The sequence below is a fragment of the Felis catus genome, chromosome D1 (genome assembly GCF_018350175.1).
Source record: "Felis catus isolate Fca126 chromosome D1, F.catus_Fca126_mat1.0, whole genome shotgun sequence".
NCBI classification, from domain to species: Eukaryota; Metazoa; Chordata; class Mammalia; order Carnivora; family Felidae; genus Felis; species Felis catus.
In genome coordinates, this window is record NC_058377.1 from 82,644,099 (window position 1) to 82,662,171 (window position 18,073).

General features: G+C 33.6%; 1 protein-coding gene across 3 annotated transcripts in view; it reads right to left on the reverse strand.

Annotated features, from left to right (window-relative positions):
* KIF18A (kinesin family member 18A) overlaps window positions 1-18,073 on the reverse strand; it is a 79,753-nt gene that overhangs the window by 46,739 nt on the left and 14,941 nt on the right. For all 3 annotated transcript variants that reach the window (XM_011286752.4, XM_045039074.1, XR_006586463.1), the window contains exons 5-12: window positions 17,933-18,037; window positions 17,086-17,196; window positions 14,753-14,950; window positions 12,274-12,450; window positions 10,577-10,651; window positions 10,261-10,373; window positions 6,302-6,464; window positions 1,128-1,292 (exon numbers count right to left, since the gene is read on the reverse strand). In XM_011286752.4, the coding sequence (XP_011285054.1) occupies window positions 1,128-1,292; window positions 6,302-6,464; window positions 10,261-10,373; window positions 10,577-10,651; window positions 12,274-12,450; window positions 14,753-14,950; window positions 17,086-17,196; window positions 17,933-18,037 (1,107 nt within the window). The remainder of the gene's footprint in view (window positions 1-1,127; window positions 1,293-6,301; window positions 6,465-10,260; window positions 10,374-10,576; window positions 10,652-12,273; window positions 12,451-14,752; window positions 14,951-17,085; window positions 17,197-17,932; window positions 18,038-18,073) is intronic.

The following is an 18,073-nucleotide window of genomic DNA, read 5'->3' on the forward strand; positions in this document are numbered from 1 at the left end:
GTTTTTTTAGAAATTTCAAAGTTCTAGGACTAGATACCAATTTGCTAATACATAGTAGTGAATTTCAGAAAAGCACCACCAAAGTAAAGGCTGTAGATACTCCTCCTTAAAAAAAAAAAAAAAAAAAAAAAAAAGAGTGTAAAGAAGTTGTTCTTTTAAAGTATTAGGTACTTGGATCAAAATTAGTTTCTTTGTAGTAGGCATCTACTTGTCGCTTATTATATATTCATTTCCCTCTTCTTTCTTATTAAGAAAACTCTAATTTTGTTCAGGGTGATAATGTGTCCAGCAAGAACAGTCACCTTTCCATATTCCCTTATATCTAGGGACAGTCATGTGACAATTCTAGCCAATAAGATGTCTGTTAAGAGTTTCTGGAAAAGCTTCTGCTCTCCCCCGTTTCTTTCTCTCTTCTTCTTCTTGGCCTAAGTGTGAACTTGAGGCTAAAGATGAAATGATGACATGGCAACTATGAAATGAAAAGTAGAATGATGACATTTTGGAGGTGCTATATTGGGAATGAACTGCATATTCCCAAGACTTATTGTGAAAGGAACAAAATACAGCCCTAACTGGTAAAGGCAGTAAAGTCACATTTCTGTAACCATGCGGATGAACAGAATTCTTATCTGATTCAGCCATTAACCATTACCCATCACTACTTTTTGTAATCCTTTGCCATTCTAGGTGGAATATCTTCACTTTCGTACACATACATACAGCTTTCAAATCAGCTTTCATTAGCCATAATGCAAGTAAGGGTGACTACATTTAAAACTATTTTTCCACAAAACATCAAGCATTAAAACAAATTACCTCTATGATGAATCCTCAAGTAGTTTGATTACTTCATTCTAACTTAAGAGCTACCTCATAAAAGGAAGCGATCGCTTAAGAGTAACGTCACTTAAAAGTAACCTTACTCTTCTCAAAGTACAGAAAAGGCAAATTTAACGGGTAATTAGCAAGGCAGATGGTATATTCAAATATAAATGGTAAAAAGAATCAACTCTCAGAGAGATGGAGCAATAGCTGTCTTATGAAAGATATTTACTCCATGACAAAGACAATGGGTTTATAGAACTCAGTTCTTACAAAGTGAATCTGAACACATAAACACATCTTACCTTTGGAATATGGCCATTTTGACCTAAGAGCTCCATTTCGGATTTTACACGATGGAGCCAATTAGTATTCTCATCAAATTGCTTCAATTCCTCTTCCCTTTTCTTCTCTAGGTAGCAGCGACGAGTTTTCAACATTGCAAGTCTATGATCTCGTCGGCAAGTGGCCTGAAAAATAATGTATTTAATAGCCAGACTAATTTTTATGATATTTGACGTATGTGATATTAGCAAAGTAGTAAATTTTCTTGTAAGTTTGCCATTGTAATCTATTTAGACTATACTTTTATATTTAAAGCTACTTCCCCTTTGAAATCTCCACAATACTACTGCTAGCAGGAAAATAGGAAATTGAGTTGTGACTCATTTTTATAAAATTACATGTTGAGAGTTTATGGCTTTAAGAATTTCACTGGCCAAATTGAAGACTATAACTTTTTTTGTGTGTGTGCTAAAATATATTCCATTAAGTGTTGCATATGAAAAGTTCGTACAAGGTCTGATAATTCCCACGATTTTACTCAAAATCAAAGCAGACACAAGTCCCACCTTGCCTTTCCTCCAACATGAAACATGTGAAGAAATAACTCTGCTCTGATTTTGCCCACAACGCTTTTAGATAGGCTGGTGCAAGTAATAGAAAATAAAGCTTATATCAGAGTGCTTATAAATATCTGATCTTACCTGATGATTGGTTCAGGACTCATAATGGATATTCTGAATATTTTTGATGTTTTATGTAGGCACAAATCTGGCCTTTTGGCTGTCTTTAAAAGCTAACTTCTTCTTTCTTGCTATCTTTCATAAAAGATGTATTGAAACTTTTGGGGAAAGCCAGGCATTAAAGAAATTTGCAAAAATGTGAAACAGTGTCATTCTTTTCACTATTTCTTTTGGTTTGTTTTAGAAAATATAACTCACTAGTTTTCATTAAAGTGTTAGTTATGTTGTCATGCAATGAGCTAATGGTTTTAAAATTAACTGATACTAAATAGATTTTTATAAGTCTCAATTTGAATTTTTAATATAGGAATACTGGTAGATGGAGTTCATATGAACAAAAGCTCTTTTAGGTCCTAAATAATTTTTTTTTTTTTTAAATAGGAAGGGGTCCTGAGACCTGAAAAGTTTAGAGCCACTACCTTAACAGAAGGTAGGATATGTAGCTTCTTGACTTTCTTCTGCTGTATTCAGCAGGTATGAAAATTTAGGCAAGTTAATCTCAGTGGTTCTTTATCACCTCATCTGAAAATGAACATAAAAGTATTGTACCTGCCTGGAGGAAGGCAGTTAAATCAGATTATCTTTACTTGGCTTTAACATTTATAAATGTTGTAGGAACTCTTAGAAACCAGGGCAGGAAATGCTCTGAGGCTCTCATGGCAGCCAATAATTTAATACCAAAAAGTTCCTAACTCAAAACCCCAAAAAGTATGCTTTTGAGTTTTTACTTCTAATGTCCATCAAATGTATCCTCTATGATGGTTCCCTATGGGGACATTTTCCATCAGGGTACTCATAATGACCTACTGTTCTGAAATAAATAGCAAATAACTGAGAATAAATTCTAAATATGCATGTTAAACCCTGACATTAAAGTAAATGCTTCCTGTTAAGGTTTAAAAAGAACTTTATACACTTTATTAACAAACCCCCAGAATACCACAAAACTTTTTGAGTGAGAACAAACATATAATTCTAAAATTTAGGTGTTACTACTGCTTTGTGCAAAAGGACTGCTAATGTGGTAAATAAACTCGTTATTTTGCTAAAAATAATTTGCAGATTATCTTTATATGGTCATAAAATTACCCAAGAGTTTCACTTTAATTCTAATCTCAGAGTCTATACTCTGGAACCATTTCTGCCTGAATCAATGTTATGAGATTCTTTTAGCACTTCTGATAATAAACCACTTTTGGAGAGGGTCCAACACAGATATAAAATTTCTTGCCTTAGCAAGCAGTTTAGTAAAACTATAGTTTGACACTTTAGTGTGTAAAAATCAAAACAAAAACAACTCAATCTCTATAGATGCCTTCCTATGTTTTTCAATAATTTAACCCAAACTGATACACTTAAGAGGTTTTATCTCCATTGTTTACCTAGTCTCATGAAAATACCTATAAGAACTGGAACATGTAGATTGAAATGACCAAAAGTAAGAAATCATAAAAGGTAAGTGGGTTGAAAAAAAGGCAATTAAGTAGAAGAATACAGATGAAAACAGAAAAAAAAATTAAAAAAACCAAACCCATTCCCCTACTCCATCTTACTAAGTACTCACATTTTTGGTGTCAATCATATCTAACAGTGATTTTTTAAATAGACATTTTTTGATAAGATAAGGCACAATAAATGCATACTCATAAGTAAAAATACTAATGTTGATAGTGTAACAGCTACTGATAAGCTGGCATCAGTGGTATACTAATGAATCCTTTAAGATTAGTTTCTTAGCATATCACATTTTACAATTTCATAGGCTGGAAAAAAAAACTGAAATACTAGTGTTTTAAAGCACTGTTTAAAATTTGATGGCTTTCAACATTAAAACATGTGAAATTTTTATATAGAGTTGATACTTCTGGGACAGGAAAAACACATCTGGGGTAGAGGTCTAAGAGGACTGAAAAGTTATTTATAAGAGGTTTTTTTTTGTTTTTTTTAGTATTTTAATGTTTATTTATTTTTGAAAGAGAGAGACAGAGCACAAGCAGGGGAGGGGCAGAGAGAGAGGTGACACGGACTCTGAAGCAGGCTCCAAGCTCTGAGATATCAGCACAGAGCCCGTTGCAGGCTTGAACCCACAAACCGCAAGATCATGACCGGAGCCGAAACTGGACTCTTAACCAACTCAGCCACCCAGGAGCCCCTATAAGAGACAGCTTTTGAATAAGTAATTTGCAAATCATCTCATGTATTATCTATGTAACTAATTTCATAAAATAAACATAAATTAAGCTTATCATCAGTGAACACCAGAACTGGGGGGGAATAATTATCAAAATGTTTACTTTTCTGCTCTTCGGTGATTTGGAGTGGCATACACCTAGGAATACATTATTTTTTATCCTGTTTAGAACTCATTCTTCTTGAACATACATCTTATTGACATCTTATTAGTCCTAGAAAATTCTAAGCCTGAAATGGGATATTATCCTTTCCCCTTTTTGCACTAATATACCTCCTTCATAACAATTATTAGAAGAATGCATGACTTTTCAGTCTGTCCTTCATGCAACATTTTATTTACATTTGCTATTTTTTATCCTCTATTTGACATAGTCTCCTCAGATCTCCCAGTTCAGTAATTCATCTTTAGCTGTATCTAACACACAGAAAAGGACAGAGGTAACAGGTTCTGGAATCAACTTGTTTGAGTTCAGACCATATAGGTCTGATACCAATGAAAGGTGTGACTTTGCCCAAAATGACTTCTCTGTCCTCTGGTTTCCTCATCTTAATTATGAGGATAATAACATGTCCCATAGGGTTTTCTGAGAATTGAGTTAATGCATGCAAAGTATTTAAAGCATAGTGCCTATAAAATGAACTTATAAATTTCAGTGAATAAATCTTTAATTTCTGGACATTTCATTTGTTTTCTTTTTGTATTATGTATGTTCTTTTGACCTTTAATTCCTTTATCATTAATTCCTACTTTGACGACTTTAGTCATTTTTATAGTTTTTTTTTTTTTTTAACATTTTATTTATTTTTGAGACAGGGAGAGACAGAGCATGAACAGGGGAGGGTCAGAGAGAGGGAGACACAGAATCTGAAACAGGCTCCAGACTCTGAGCTGTCAGCACAGAGCCCGTCGCAGGGCTCGAACTCACGGACCTAGAGATCATGACCTGAGCCGAAGTCGGCCACCCAACCAACTGAGCCACCCAGGCGCCCCAGTCATTTTTATAGATTAAAAAACTTTTTTTTAATGTTTATTTTTGAGAGAGCGACACAGAACACGAGTGGGGTAAGAACAGAAAGAGGGACACACAGAATCTGAAGCAGGCTCCAGGCTCTGAGCTGTCAACACAGAGCCCGATGTGGGGCTTGAACCCACAAACCATGAGATCATGACCTGAGCCAAAATCAGAGCCTTAACCGACTGAGCCATCCAGGTACCCCAGTAGTTTTTTTAGTTTTTAAATCAGATTGCTCTAGTGTCTGAATTTTTGGGAATCCTGTCATTATTTGCTAAGTCTGCTGACTTGTTTATGGTGGATTGTTTCACCATGTGTTTTGTAATTTGGACAGTGAGTTCTCATTAGTAATTTGAGTTGAGGGTCTGTTTCAACAGGCTATTTTTGTATGCTTCTGCACGGTTACCCATAGATCATTGCTGCTCTGATACCATTTTCTATGTTAATTTTTCGTTTTAAGGCTTTACTAAATAAAACACATGGATTGTAAAAATTCAAATCTCAACTCTTTGAAAAGTATATTTATAATGGAAATCTTTACATGAGACTTTTTCTTACTCTAGGCGTGGTTGTCTTGCTGATTAAGATGTTTCTTCAAGGTGTACCACCAATATGAACGGTGAAGGCTTCTGAGGTTCCCAGCTTTATGTGGGGTCTGCCATTTCTATCTCCCTGGTCTCCCTTCAGTCCCTTATCTAAATAGCAGTGTACATCAAAGCTAGGGTATCGGGAGTGGGCTGTGTATACGGAGGTTGTAGGGCAGTGTACAATTGCATAAAATAATAAAACCAAGTAAAAGATGGTCTGCCTTTTCAAGTACCACGCAATGGAAATTCTAACAATGTTAGTGATAAAATATTCTTTCCTGGAAGAAAAAGATCTGAGTTTGGTCTAAGTTGTACATTATCACCTACATCTGGGGTATACTGCTCCCACTGCCTCACCTTTGATACCTAACATTTCCTGAGTGTGGTAGGTTTATGTTAAGCATTCCAACAACCCTCACAGAAGCAACAGTTCCAACTGAGATTTTGTTCTTTTGGTTTCTGTTTTCTCTCTGACACCTAGAAATTTAATTTTCTGTCTTGCACACGTAACTATGCATTTGAAACAATCTTTGATACATTTCCCCCAGCATTTCCAGGTATTTGTAGTGAATGGGTGATTAAATAACATTACCTATCACATTTCTAGAATTAGAAGTCCCCATGTCTTTACAGTGCCTAAAATTTAATTATAAATAAATACCTTTTCTACTTTGTCTTCAGAACACATCATTTCAATTTGCTTATGGCACTGTTGTTGATAGAATGATTTAAGTTCATTTTCTTTTAGTAACATTTCCAACTTCAGATATTCTTGTCTAATTTCGTCTCGATTCTGGAACAAGCAGTTCAGAATTTCTTGAAATCTACCAAAATTAAAAATTAAAACACATTATAGAATCTCACTAATTTTGTGACAGATGTTACAATGTTTACCTAAAGAAATAAATGAGCAAAAGAATATATATCACTCACAGAATTAGACTAAATGACAAACAGCAAATAGGTTAGAGTGACTGTTTCCTATGAAATTACAAAATGTTTGGAAAAGAATATTAAATTATTTTTACTGTATTCTTCCTCTTTCAAGGAAGATCATGTTATTAAAAGATATGGGTATTATAAGGCCTCTCTATATAAGTCATAGGTATATAAGTCATGTACTCTATGTAATCCAGCTGCTTATTAGCAAAAATAAAATATTTTGTTTGTAGGAAGAGGATGATAATTTGGACCTGTACTATCCCAATTAACAAGGCCCCAGAAGCAACACATTACTGTGTGTTGTTTTGATGTTGGCTCACTGCAAAGAAATAAGCAGTGGGTGGCATGATCATATGGTGCCTCCATGGCCCCCTAGGGAAAGTGAGATAGCCAGTTTTTAGTTTCAGAATTTGTTACAGAAAAAACACACCATAAGGTTAGGTACCCCCTACAGCCTGGCTAAGAGTCAGCTGACACTGCCAGGACCCAAAACAACCAAGTTTGCAATGTGGCAAACCTAGAAAAGCCACTCCAGTGTCTTTCCTCCAAAGGCAATGGAGATTTAGAGAATCAAAGTTGGGGAATTTGATTCACAGCATCTCCAAACACATAAAAGGCCTCAAGCTGAGAAACTACTATAAAAGGCCTAAAAGGAACCTGCAAATCTGCATCCTCCAGGGTCACCAGAACATTGGTCACAGCAATATTCTAGTTTTATAAGTATATATTTATGTTTTAAAATCTCAGATCAGGTAGGTCTGAGCTACAGTAACAGTATAAATAGTCACATACAGGTAAAACTCTCAAAGAAAAATTAACTGTGAAGCCTTTAAAATACAACTGTAACAAAGTATATGCATTTAAAAATAAATGTTCCTCAGCTAGAATTTTAAATGTATTTGTGAGGACCTGTGGTAAAAACATTGCCAATTTACGTCAGTAGTTCTTAATGAAACTCTATTGGGAATGGCTATAAACCACAATACATCGACTTTACTGCAGTTTTGTCAAACTGATAAATATTTCATAGGAAGTATGTACGGACATTGCAGTTCCATTGTATTATATTACAACACGCTAATGCCAGTAAATGAATTGATAAGTTATCTTTAGGTTATACTCAAAGATAATTTCTCAGGTTTTTTAATAACATTTTATTCAAGGACATAGTTAAATATTGGTCAGTTTTGTAATTTTGTGTTTCAGACTTATTTTAGTTGGTGGGGGTCTATTGTTTAGGATGGAAGAAAAGGTAATAGCATCAAAGGTTTCTAGAGATCTCCTTTAAAAAAAATTTTACCATTTTAAAACAGAAAGAACCCTAAGGGATTGACTCACAACTATTTTCTAGTCATTTAAAACATTCAAGTAACTAGTAACAAAAATCTTTGCCAATAATTTTAGGTGATACATGATGAATATTAAATTCTACACAATTTTCATGATACACTCATAGTGAAGTTTTATAATTATTCTGTATATAAAGAACTGTACTTTCTCTTTATGACTTCTCCTAGAATAGCTTTGATAGGCAGTAAATACTGTACATTCTTCCTTTTATCTCATTCAACCATATAAAAATGTTAAGTTTATTTTTAAAAAGACACTTTGCAAATTCATGGCATTAAAAAAGCTCTATGTAACAGTACGATGGATATGATAAAAGTTATTTCATATATTTCTTTCAGGAGACCGCTAATTTTGAGGGAAAATGACAAAGGCTATGGGGTATATAACCCGATTATTAAAGCTTCTTTGTAATACAAGTAAATTATTTAACATGTTGTACAAATTAAAACTCTAAAGGCTTTTACTCTTGGTTAAATCAGGTTGAAATGTGAAAAATACTCCCCTGAAATGCTTATTTCATAGTTCAGGCCATCTCCCTCCAGAATCATCTTACCAGAAGGAAAGGTTCAAAACTTAAAGCCATCAATTGCAGAAAAGTTTAATAAGGTTTCAACTGATAACTAAATCTGGTTAGATAGTGTTGAACAATTCCATGCAAGAAAGGAGTCCAATATATAGGTCAACTTTATGCTATATTAAAAACTGATTGTCACTCAGAGAAATAGTTGTTTAATTACCTTTTATGATATTTGTAAAACAGCATGGTATGGAAGAAAAAGATTAAGATTTAAAAGTTCTTGGCTAATCTTTGAAAAAACAATATCCCACTTCAAATTTCAAAGGATTGTTCTAGTGATCAGATTAAATTGATATGGGGCTAAAAATCATCAAAAACTATAAAGTCATCTACAAAGATAAAGTACTATTACTAGAAGTAGCAATCTTAGCATCTGGGGTCAACTGAGTCAGAAAACATTTTTTTCAAATCAAGGATATTTTCCATAAACTTCAAAATACAAATCCAATTTTAAAAACAGTGTCATACCTGAAACTAGGTTGAAAGTCACTGTCAACTAGTCTTCCTTACATATAGCAAGATATCTTCTATAACCTCTAGAGTTCCAAAACAGTGTGAATAATCATTGGTTTCCAAATTGTGGTTAGTTTCTCATACTAATGATAACAGAACACTGGCTCTGGAGAATGTCAAGTAACTTTAACTACAGTCAACTTCAATGAAGATTGAACAGATTCCTTTATTATAAGACCTCTCAGAGCCTTTAATAAACTGATATACTTTGGAAATCACCTAGAATCCTCAAGTAAGGTGTAATTTCCAAATTTGTTTGATCCAAGAATTTCTTACTGCCTTCTTAGAGCTACTCAAGATTCACAGCTTTTGAACTAGCATCCCCTTTGGGACAATTTGGAAAATTATCTTAACTGCTTAGGGGAGAAGTATTCGTGAATATTGTATTATTAACACCTTTTTTTTTTTTTTTTTCCAATTACCTGCTAGGAAGCTTAGTGGGAACCTATCAAAATTCCGTATTAATTTATATCACTGAGAGATGTCCCTTCAAATAATTAACCAAACTAAGTGAATTATAAGAGTTATACATAGTCAAGAAAGAGTAGATAAGATTCATGTGAACTATACAATAATGATATCATGCCAGATGAGATTGCCTGAATGTTTGTTACCCAAAATTCCTATGTTGAAACCTAACACCTAAGGTGATATATTAGGAAGTGGGGCTGTTGGGAGGTAATCAGATGAGGGCAGAGACCCTCATGTGTGGGACTAGTGCCCTTATAAGATAGGCTGTGGAGAGAGAGATCTCCCTTCAGAGTTCATGTGAGGATTCAAGAATTGAAATCTTCAGCTGGAAAGAATGCCCTCACCCAACTATACTAGCCCCCTAATCTTGGGACTTCCAGTCTCCAGAACTGTGAGAAAGAATTTTTATTTATTTATTTTGTTTATAAGATGCCACTCTGTGGTATTTTGTTACAGCAGCCTGAGTGGAATAAGACACCTGAGAAGAAAAATATGAAAACAGCTAAAAACTAATTTCATAAGTGACGTAACTGGCTTTCCTTCTCCATCTTATACCTAAGTCCTGGTATAGTCACAACTGTGTATAATCATAACTAAAATGATCTGATCTCCGAGTGTGCAAATAAAGAGCAATCAGTGACTTCCTGAATTCAGTTGAGAATATATATAAAGACATACTTACACAAAAAATGATGATAACATAAAATAATCTGATTAACTTTCAAAACCATAAAATCCTCAAAATGAGATCTTAATGTCATTTTTACCTTTCAATTTCTTTTTCCTGGGGGTTTGAAATCATTAACTTTGCTTTGTTATTTTCATCAGTAAAGGCTTTCTGTTCTTCATAGGCTTTTAGTTTTTCTTTTAACATTAAAATCTAGTAGAGAGAAACACTAGTTAAAATACAAATTATTTGTCTCCATAATACATGGCTACAGAAAAATGTTAGCTGTGAAAAATAACTGAACATGCTAGATTTTCAACTATAATAGAAAAAAAATGTCAAATTTTTAAGCAATTAAGTTTGCAGAATCCCATAAATGAAGAACTAAAGGAGAGTAACATAAAGAGAAGACATACCTCTTCCTTCTGCTCATTACAGATCTTTACATACCGAGTTATATGATTGTCAAGGTTAAGAACATTGCTCTTCAACTGTTAAAAGATAGAAATTATGATTGTATGTAGGTAGATAATAATCACATAGCTATATATATATATATATATATATATATATATATATATGAGAAAAATGGCATTATATCCTCCTTAATTCTGATCCATGAATTCAAAATTTGAGACAATTACAGTCATGTGATAATCATGATCATTCACGCTAATGTTCAAAATCTATGATAAGAGGACATGCTGAGCACATCTACAAAATAAATGAAATTATAAAGAAATTATCTTACTACCTGAGAAAATATACTTTTAAGAACTTACAAAACATTCATTCACATTATAATTAAAATTGCCCATTTTCTTTTTCCTCTGACTTCTAAGAAATTTAGAGATAATTTTAAGTTTCAATCATTTTTAATTTCAACTAGTTTTTAATGAGTTCTTATTACATTTTATCCTTTTTATAATTGTATGGGCTCCTTGGCAGCTATGGAATAGTGGGAAAACATCAAAGATATAAGTCCAAATACTTGATTTCAAGGCCCTGTCCACTTCTTACTTAACTGATTTAGAATTTGGTACTTAAAATTCTGAGTATCAATAGGTTGGTGTAAGGAATATATGAAAAACGTGTGAAAAGCTTCGTGTACCCATTTAATATAATCTTTCCCAATTAATTATATAAAAAGTATATAGACATTTCTCTAAGGAAGACAATAACTGGCTCATCTTCATACAGTGGGAGTAGCAGAAGGGTAAGTAGGAGGAGAAATCATCATACTACCTGAACTCTAGGTTTCTTCCAACCCTGAGATCCTGTGATTTTTTTTTTTTTTTTTCTCAACGTTTTTATTTATTTTGGGACAGAGAGAGACAGAGCATGAATGGGGGAGGGGCAGAGAGAGAGGGAGACACAGAATTGGAAACAGGCTCCAGGCTCTGAACCATCAGCCCAGAGCCTGACGCGGGCTCGAACTCACGGACCGCGAGATCGTGACCTGGCTGAAGTCGGACGCTTAACCGACTGCGCCACCCAGGCGCCCCAAGATCCTGTGATTTTTAAACATATATCATGTTTGACCTAAATTTCTTTAAATTGCCCCAAATTACTGGCGAGAATACTGACCTGATCAATAATTATTATATTGTTAGAGCTATATTGGTTGCATCAATATCATGAATTATTTTAAAGGGGCTATTTACTTCATAAACTGAGGCAGATATATCTATTTTACAGATGAAGTGACCGTGGCTTGGAGAAATTACCTAACATGCCCAAGGTTTTCAGGAAGAAAGGGCTAGATCTGAGCTATAGCAGATGGCATCATCCTTGGCTATAACAAATGTGTTAAAGCCTTGACCAATTACCCCAGGGTGCCATCAAAATATAATGTGCCATGATGTGAAAAAGTTTAGGAAGAAAGACACTAAAGCATTCTAGCTTCCAAAAGACTAAATAATGGTATCTATTATATATGTAATCAAGATGCTTAATGATTTAATTGTCCAAGTAAATGCTCAATTAACCAAGCCAATAAAGACATTTCTAACCCTGTTTGCTAATTCATTAGTAAAAATACAATATTTTTTAGAGTTATAAAAATAGTATACATCTAATGCCCTTACAACAAAGGCAGAGTAAACACACTTACAGAAGATTTAATGTCCTTTGCACGATTAGCATACTTAAGAGTGTTATATGTGTCATCGTAGAACACAGAGGAAGGACTAACAGCAGCTATCATTATAGTTTGACAGTTTCCTCCAAGAGAATCCTTTAACAAGCGAGTGAGCTTACTATTTCTGTAAGGAATATGCTGATTCTTTCTCTGAAAGAACAAAAAAAGAATTCTTATGTCATTTTCCACATTTAAATGCAAACCTGCTATCACTTCACTCTAAGAATTTAAGCACTGCCCAACTTTGCAGACTTATGATATAATTGGTGATTGAAATGATGATGATGAATCTTATGGAACTATTGAGTGAATATATAAAACAAATATCCTACCTAAGGATTATATCCCCATCTCAATAAACGTTAGCTAATTAAAAAAAATCAATATTGGTTTATGAGTTGTGATAAGTACACCAGATAAATGTGAGATGTTAACAACTGGGAAAACTGAGTGTGGAGTATATTTAAGAAGATCTTTCCATATTATTTTAGCAACTTTCCTCTCTTAAAAAAATAAATGTCCATTAAAAAAAAATCACCATTTAAAAAAAATTAAAATACAAAAGTATTACATGCCCTATACAAATATATTAAGAATTTTGTATGGCATACAGCTATTTCTCTCATTAAATAATTAGCTAACTGGACATAAAGTAAATTAAAATTGTAATTTTACAGAGACTTCATCTGAAAGGACAACAGAGTTCTAAGAGAACTTAATACTTCTAGGTTCCCCTTTACTTAAAAGATACACTTCTGATTTTAAAGTAAAAATCAAAATTTCCAAAAAGCACACTTTCTATATAAAAACAAAACATTATAATGTTGAGCTAAAAGCAATCTTATGCTATCTAGTGTAGATCTATCATATTATACAAAAGACTAATGGAAGCTAAACCAAAAGTGAAATGGCTTGCTTCGGGTCATGTGCCTGATAATTCAGAGCTAGAAATGCACCCGAGGTGCCCCAGTTTCCAGTAGTACTGTGCTTTCCACTATAGCAATGTTTCCCAAATAGTGTGAAATGTATATTACTGGTGTTAACTTGAAATGATTTTACATGTACAAGTCCAAACGTTAAACATGGACTCATAAATGACTCAATAGGAGTCTATTAAAAATTTAGACAGTATGGAAAAAATGCTATAAATGGCTTAAGTTCAGAAAATCAGTCTCTTTATCATGCTATTTACACGTTTGAGATTTTTAACTTAGAATATAAAAGACATATTGCCTTTCTAATCTTTATGTGATTTCAGGAACTTGCCTTTTTTAAAAACACTTCCCAAATCATTTTAATTTTATTAAATCAAAATACAACATTTTCCTAGCATTCATTGACCTGTATTTTCCTAAATACAATTTCTTAAATCTTGAACCTGGCTTGAACTTGATTAAAAAAAAAAAAAAAGTCATTTTTACCAATACAGAAATTGTTAAATATGCTGTATTCTAGTAAGCACTCCAGCATATAGTAGACGTAAAACATTTTTAAATGCCTCAAAGACATCTAATAAACATGACCTTATTAGGTGATTTGATTATACTCTATATCTTAAGCCCTTCTTCCTAAGAAAAATTAAAACTTAACATTTAACCTAATCTTACAGTATATAAAATACAAACCAGAACAAAATTAAGCTTTTCTAAATATGTTTTTCATATTCATCCCAATTCAATTATCATGCTTGCTGTGTAGTGATCATTAAGTGATCATTTTATTTTTTTAAATGTTTATTTGAGAGAGAGTGAAAGGGTGCATGAGCAGGGGAGGGACAGACAGGGAGAGAGAGAATACCAAGCAGGCTCCATGCCATCAGCACAGAGCCTGACACGTGGCTTGATCTCACGACCCATGAGATTATAACCTGACCCGAAATCAAGAATAAGAAACTCAACCAAATGAGCCACCAAGGTACCCCTAAATGGTGATTTTAATAATCAGGTAGAAAATAAGTGATGAGAAAGTACGATAAAATACTGACTATGAATATGACAGTCAATCGTTTTCTTTCAACAAATTCTGATTCTAAAACTAGAAATTAAAACAAAATATAGCTTTATTTGATATATTAGGCTTTCTGTGATCTTTGCCCTATATACAAATGACATTTGATTTATAATAGACCATTAAAACAAAATTATTTTGGGGCGTCTGGGTGGCTCAGTTGGTTAAGCAGCCGACTTTGGCTCAGGTCATGATCTTGCGGTCCGTGAGTTCGAGCCCCGCGTTGGGCTCTGTGCTGACCGCTCAGAGCCTGGAGCCTGTTTCAGATTCTGTGTCTCCCTCTCTCTGACCCTCCCCTGTTCATGCTCTGTCTCTCCCTGTCTCAAAAATAAATAAAACGTTAAAAAAAAAATTAAAAAAAAATTATTTTAAGTAGTATCTTTCTAGGAATTATACATATTTCAGCATTTCAATATATTTAAATAAGTAAACATATGGCACCTACCTTTGCATCTGCTAAGGCATTGATAACATTCCCAAGAGCTAAGAGTGACCGATTAATATTTGTGCCTTCTATAAATCGGGTCCCTTTAGCACTGGTAGTACTGGCTCGCTCAGACCCTGCCAGATCAATGAGTGACATCTTGGCAATTCGTACATTTTGACTGATACTTGCTGTTCTGTCTTGTTGTCGCAAATAAATCTTTTTGAAATTACAGGAGAACAGGAAAAATGAGGATAAGGTTTAACAAAATTAAAAGAGAAATGTGCACTTTATTTTTAAAAGAGCATGAAATCAAAATTATTTTCATTTCAAAAACATACTGAAGAAAGTATAATATTCTGACTGGCTGATATGTAAGAATACCAGAATTATGGAAGTTGAAAAAAACCTCAAAAGTGAGATTTCCCGTATGTGTACCAGAGGGCAAATGACTGTTGGCATGACAGAAGCTCAAAACAACTACCATTTGTGTTCTGGTAACCCTTGAACCAGAACATAGACTTACCAGTGGTGGTGGTAGGGAACAGGTACTCTAGAAATAATACTCTTTTTTTTTTTCTTTTTTAAATTTTACTTTATTTTTTATTTTTTAAAATTTACATCCAAATTAGTATATAGTGAAGCAATGATTTCAGGAGTAGATTCCTTAATGCCCCTTAGCCATTTAGCCCATCCCCCCTCCCACAACCCCTCCAGCAACCCTCAGGTTGTTCTCCATATTTATGAGTCTCTTTTGTTTTGTCCCCCTCCCCGTTTTTATATTATTTTTGTTTCCCTTCCCTTATGTTCATCTGTTTTGTCTTTTAAAGTCCTCATATGAATGAAGTCATATGATTTTTGTATTTCTCTGACTGACTAATTTCACTTAGCTTAATACCCTCCAGTTCCATCCATGTAGTTGCAAATGGCAGGATTTCATTCTTTTTGATTGCCGAGTAATACTCCATTGTATATATATATACCACATCTTCTTTATCCATTCATCCATCTATGGACATTTGAGCTCTTTCCATACTTTGGCTATTGTTGATAGTGCTGCTATAAACATGGGGGTGCACGTGTCCCTTCGAAAGAGCACACTTGTATCCCTTGGATAAATGCCTAGGAATGCAATTGCTGGGTGGTAGGGTAGTTCTATTTTTAGTTTTTTGAGAAACCTCCACACTGCTTTCCAGAGTGGCTACACCAGCTTGCATTCCCATAGAAATAATATTCTTAACAGAAAACCAAAGGCAGTGGTCAGAATGCTTTGCCTTTGTCCGGGGACTTTTCCTAAAGGAAAGGTGAATTTGATGTCGGCCTAAACTGGAGAGTAAATGTATTCTAATTCCCAAAATTGTTGTATGTTGTTATATTTAAGAAAATATCCCATATAAAAAAAAAATAGTAAAATGTACTTGTCATGTTCAGCTCGTTGGCATACAGCATCGTTTATTGAGCCAATTTAGGCTACTTTATAGTTTAATTGAAATAAGCTAAGTGGCAAACTTAAAAAAGATGGAGAAGATTAGCTATTATTCCATTATAAAACTCTTTGCTAATATTCTTATAAAGCAGGGTCTAAGACATTTTGGGGAAATTTCAGTGTCACAGATAAACATTTCTCTCATGACCACTGATAAATGAAGAGTCATTGGAAAGAACAGAAAAGATTAATAAAATTTTATGGACTAGAGACTTTCTGAATGACTTGACTGCCTCCGATATGAATTCTTTCAACTATGTCAATTTCTTTTATAAGATGTGCTCCAATAATATAATCCGGAATGAAGCTATAAAATAATTTGTATTTTAACAGGACCAGAAGCTACAAAAAATAGTATCTATTAACCTATGCTTTAACTCTTTCTAGAATTGTATTCCTAAAAAGAACTGTAACAATGCAATCAATGTCCTTCAGGAATGCAACTACTCACACAGTCCCTATGGTGAAATCTTTATAAAGTGAATCAGTATCTCATTTATTGGTTCTGTAAATCTAGATCTATAAAGAGAAAGTTTGCTCTGAATATAAGGTTATCTTTAGAAAAGACTAAATATTTTTGCTAACTTAAAAAAAGAAAAACAACTAACTCAAGGAAAAAACCCTCTAACACTACTACCTTACTATCCTGTATCTTCACACATGTAAAACTTTATACTTCCGATTTATATCATCTCAATTCTGAATACTCTTGATAAAATCTTTTCAAAGCTGTAGAGTTAAGGAAATACTGAGTAAGGAGTCCACAGATGAAGGGATTTTCTTTGTATATGTGAAAACTACCACACATGAATTTGGCTTTGTTCATTTTAAATCGAATTTTAAGAGCAATAGTCTAATGGCCTGTTACCTGGAAAACAGCATGAGAACGAGAAGATGTGGCATTCATATCAGTGGGATGCTGTGTCCTGTTTCTGTTTCCATTATCCAACAACTGTAAAATTTCCTCTGAGGACTTGGGCTAGAAAAGTTTAAGTAAAAGAAAAATATACAAATTAGCCATCTATCTTTAAAATTTTTAATAAACTTTCAACAAGAAAAAAGACTTTTAAAGATAAAAGGTAGAAAACGTTTTCTATAAATTGAATCCCATTAAATATTCCCCACCCCTCCCCTCCAGGAAATTGAAAATCTATGTGTAACTTATGATTTCCCCAAAGCTTTACTAATAATGTACTGTTGACTTGAAGTCTTTCCGATAGTAGGAACAGGTGATTAATACATAGTTTGCATGTTACATGTATTATACACTGTATTCTTACCATAAATGAAAAAAGGGAATGTTATTAAGAGAATCATAAGGAAGAAAAAATACATTTGCAGTACTGTACTGTGTTTATAAGAAAAAATCTGCATATAAGAGTACGCGTTCAGCTCAAACCCATGTTGTTCAAGGGTCAACTATACTTTGTTTGGTGTTCTATGAGAAATAAAAGATAAAATCTTTTCTTTCTGTGGAGAGGAAATATAAATGTATTATGCAGAACACATGGTATTAAATTTTCAAGTAGATTTTTAAAAGAAAAGGTCATTCAATTATTTCAAAGGGAAACAAAATAATACTAAAGATACACTCTGATTATTTTAACTCTGCACTTCATTATTTTTCTTCTATCTTGAACACAATGGAAAAAAAGTAAATGGCTAAATAATCACACTTTCTATTAGCATAAGGAAAAAGACATTTATAAACATACCTGATGTAAAGTCAACCCCTGAACAACTACCCCTTTTTGGGCGTCTTCCCGAACGGCAAGTGGTCCTGAATTTACTAAGAGGTCACGAATCTGTTCATTATATACCTTAAGGGGGAAAAAAAACCCAAAAACAACTGCTTT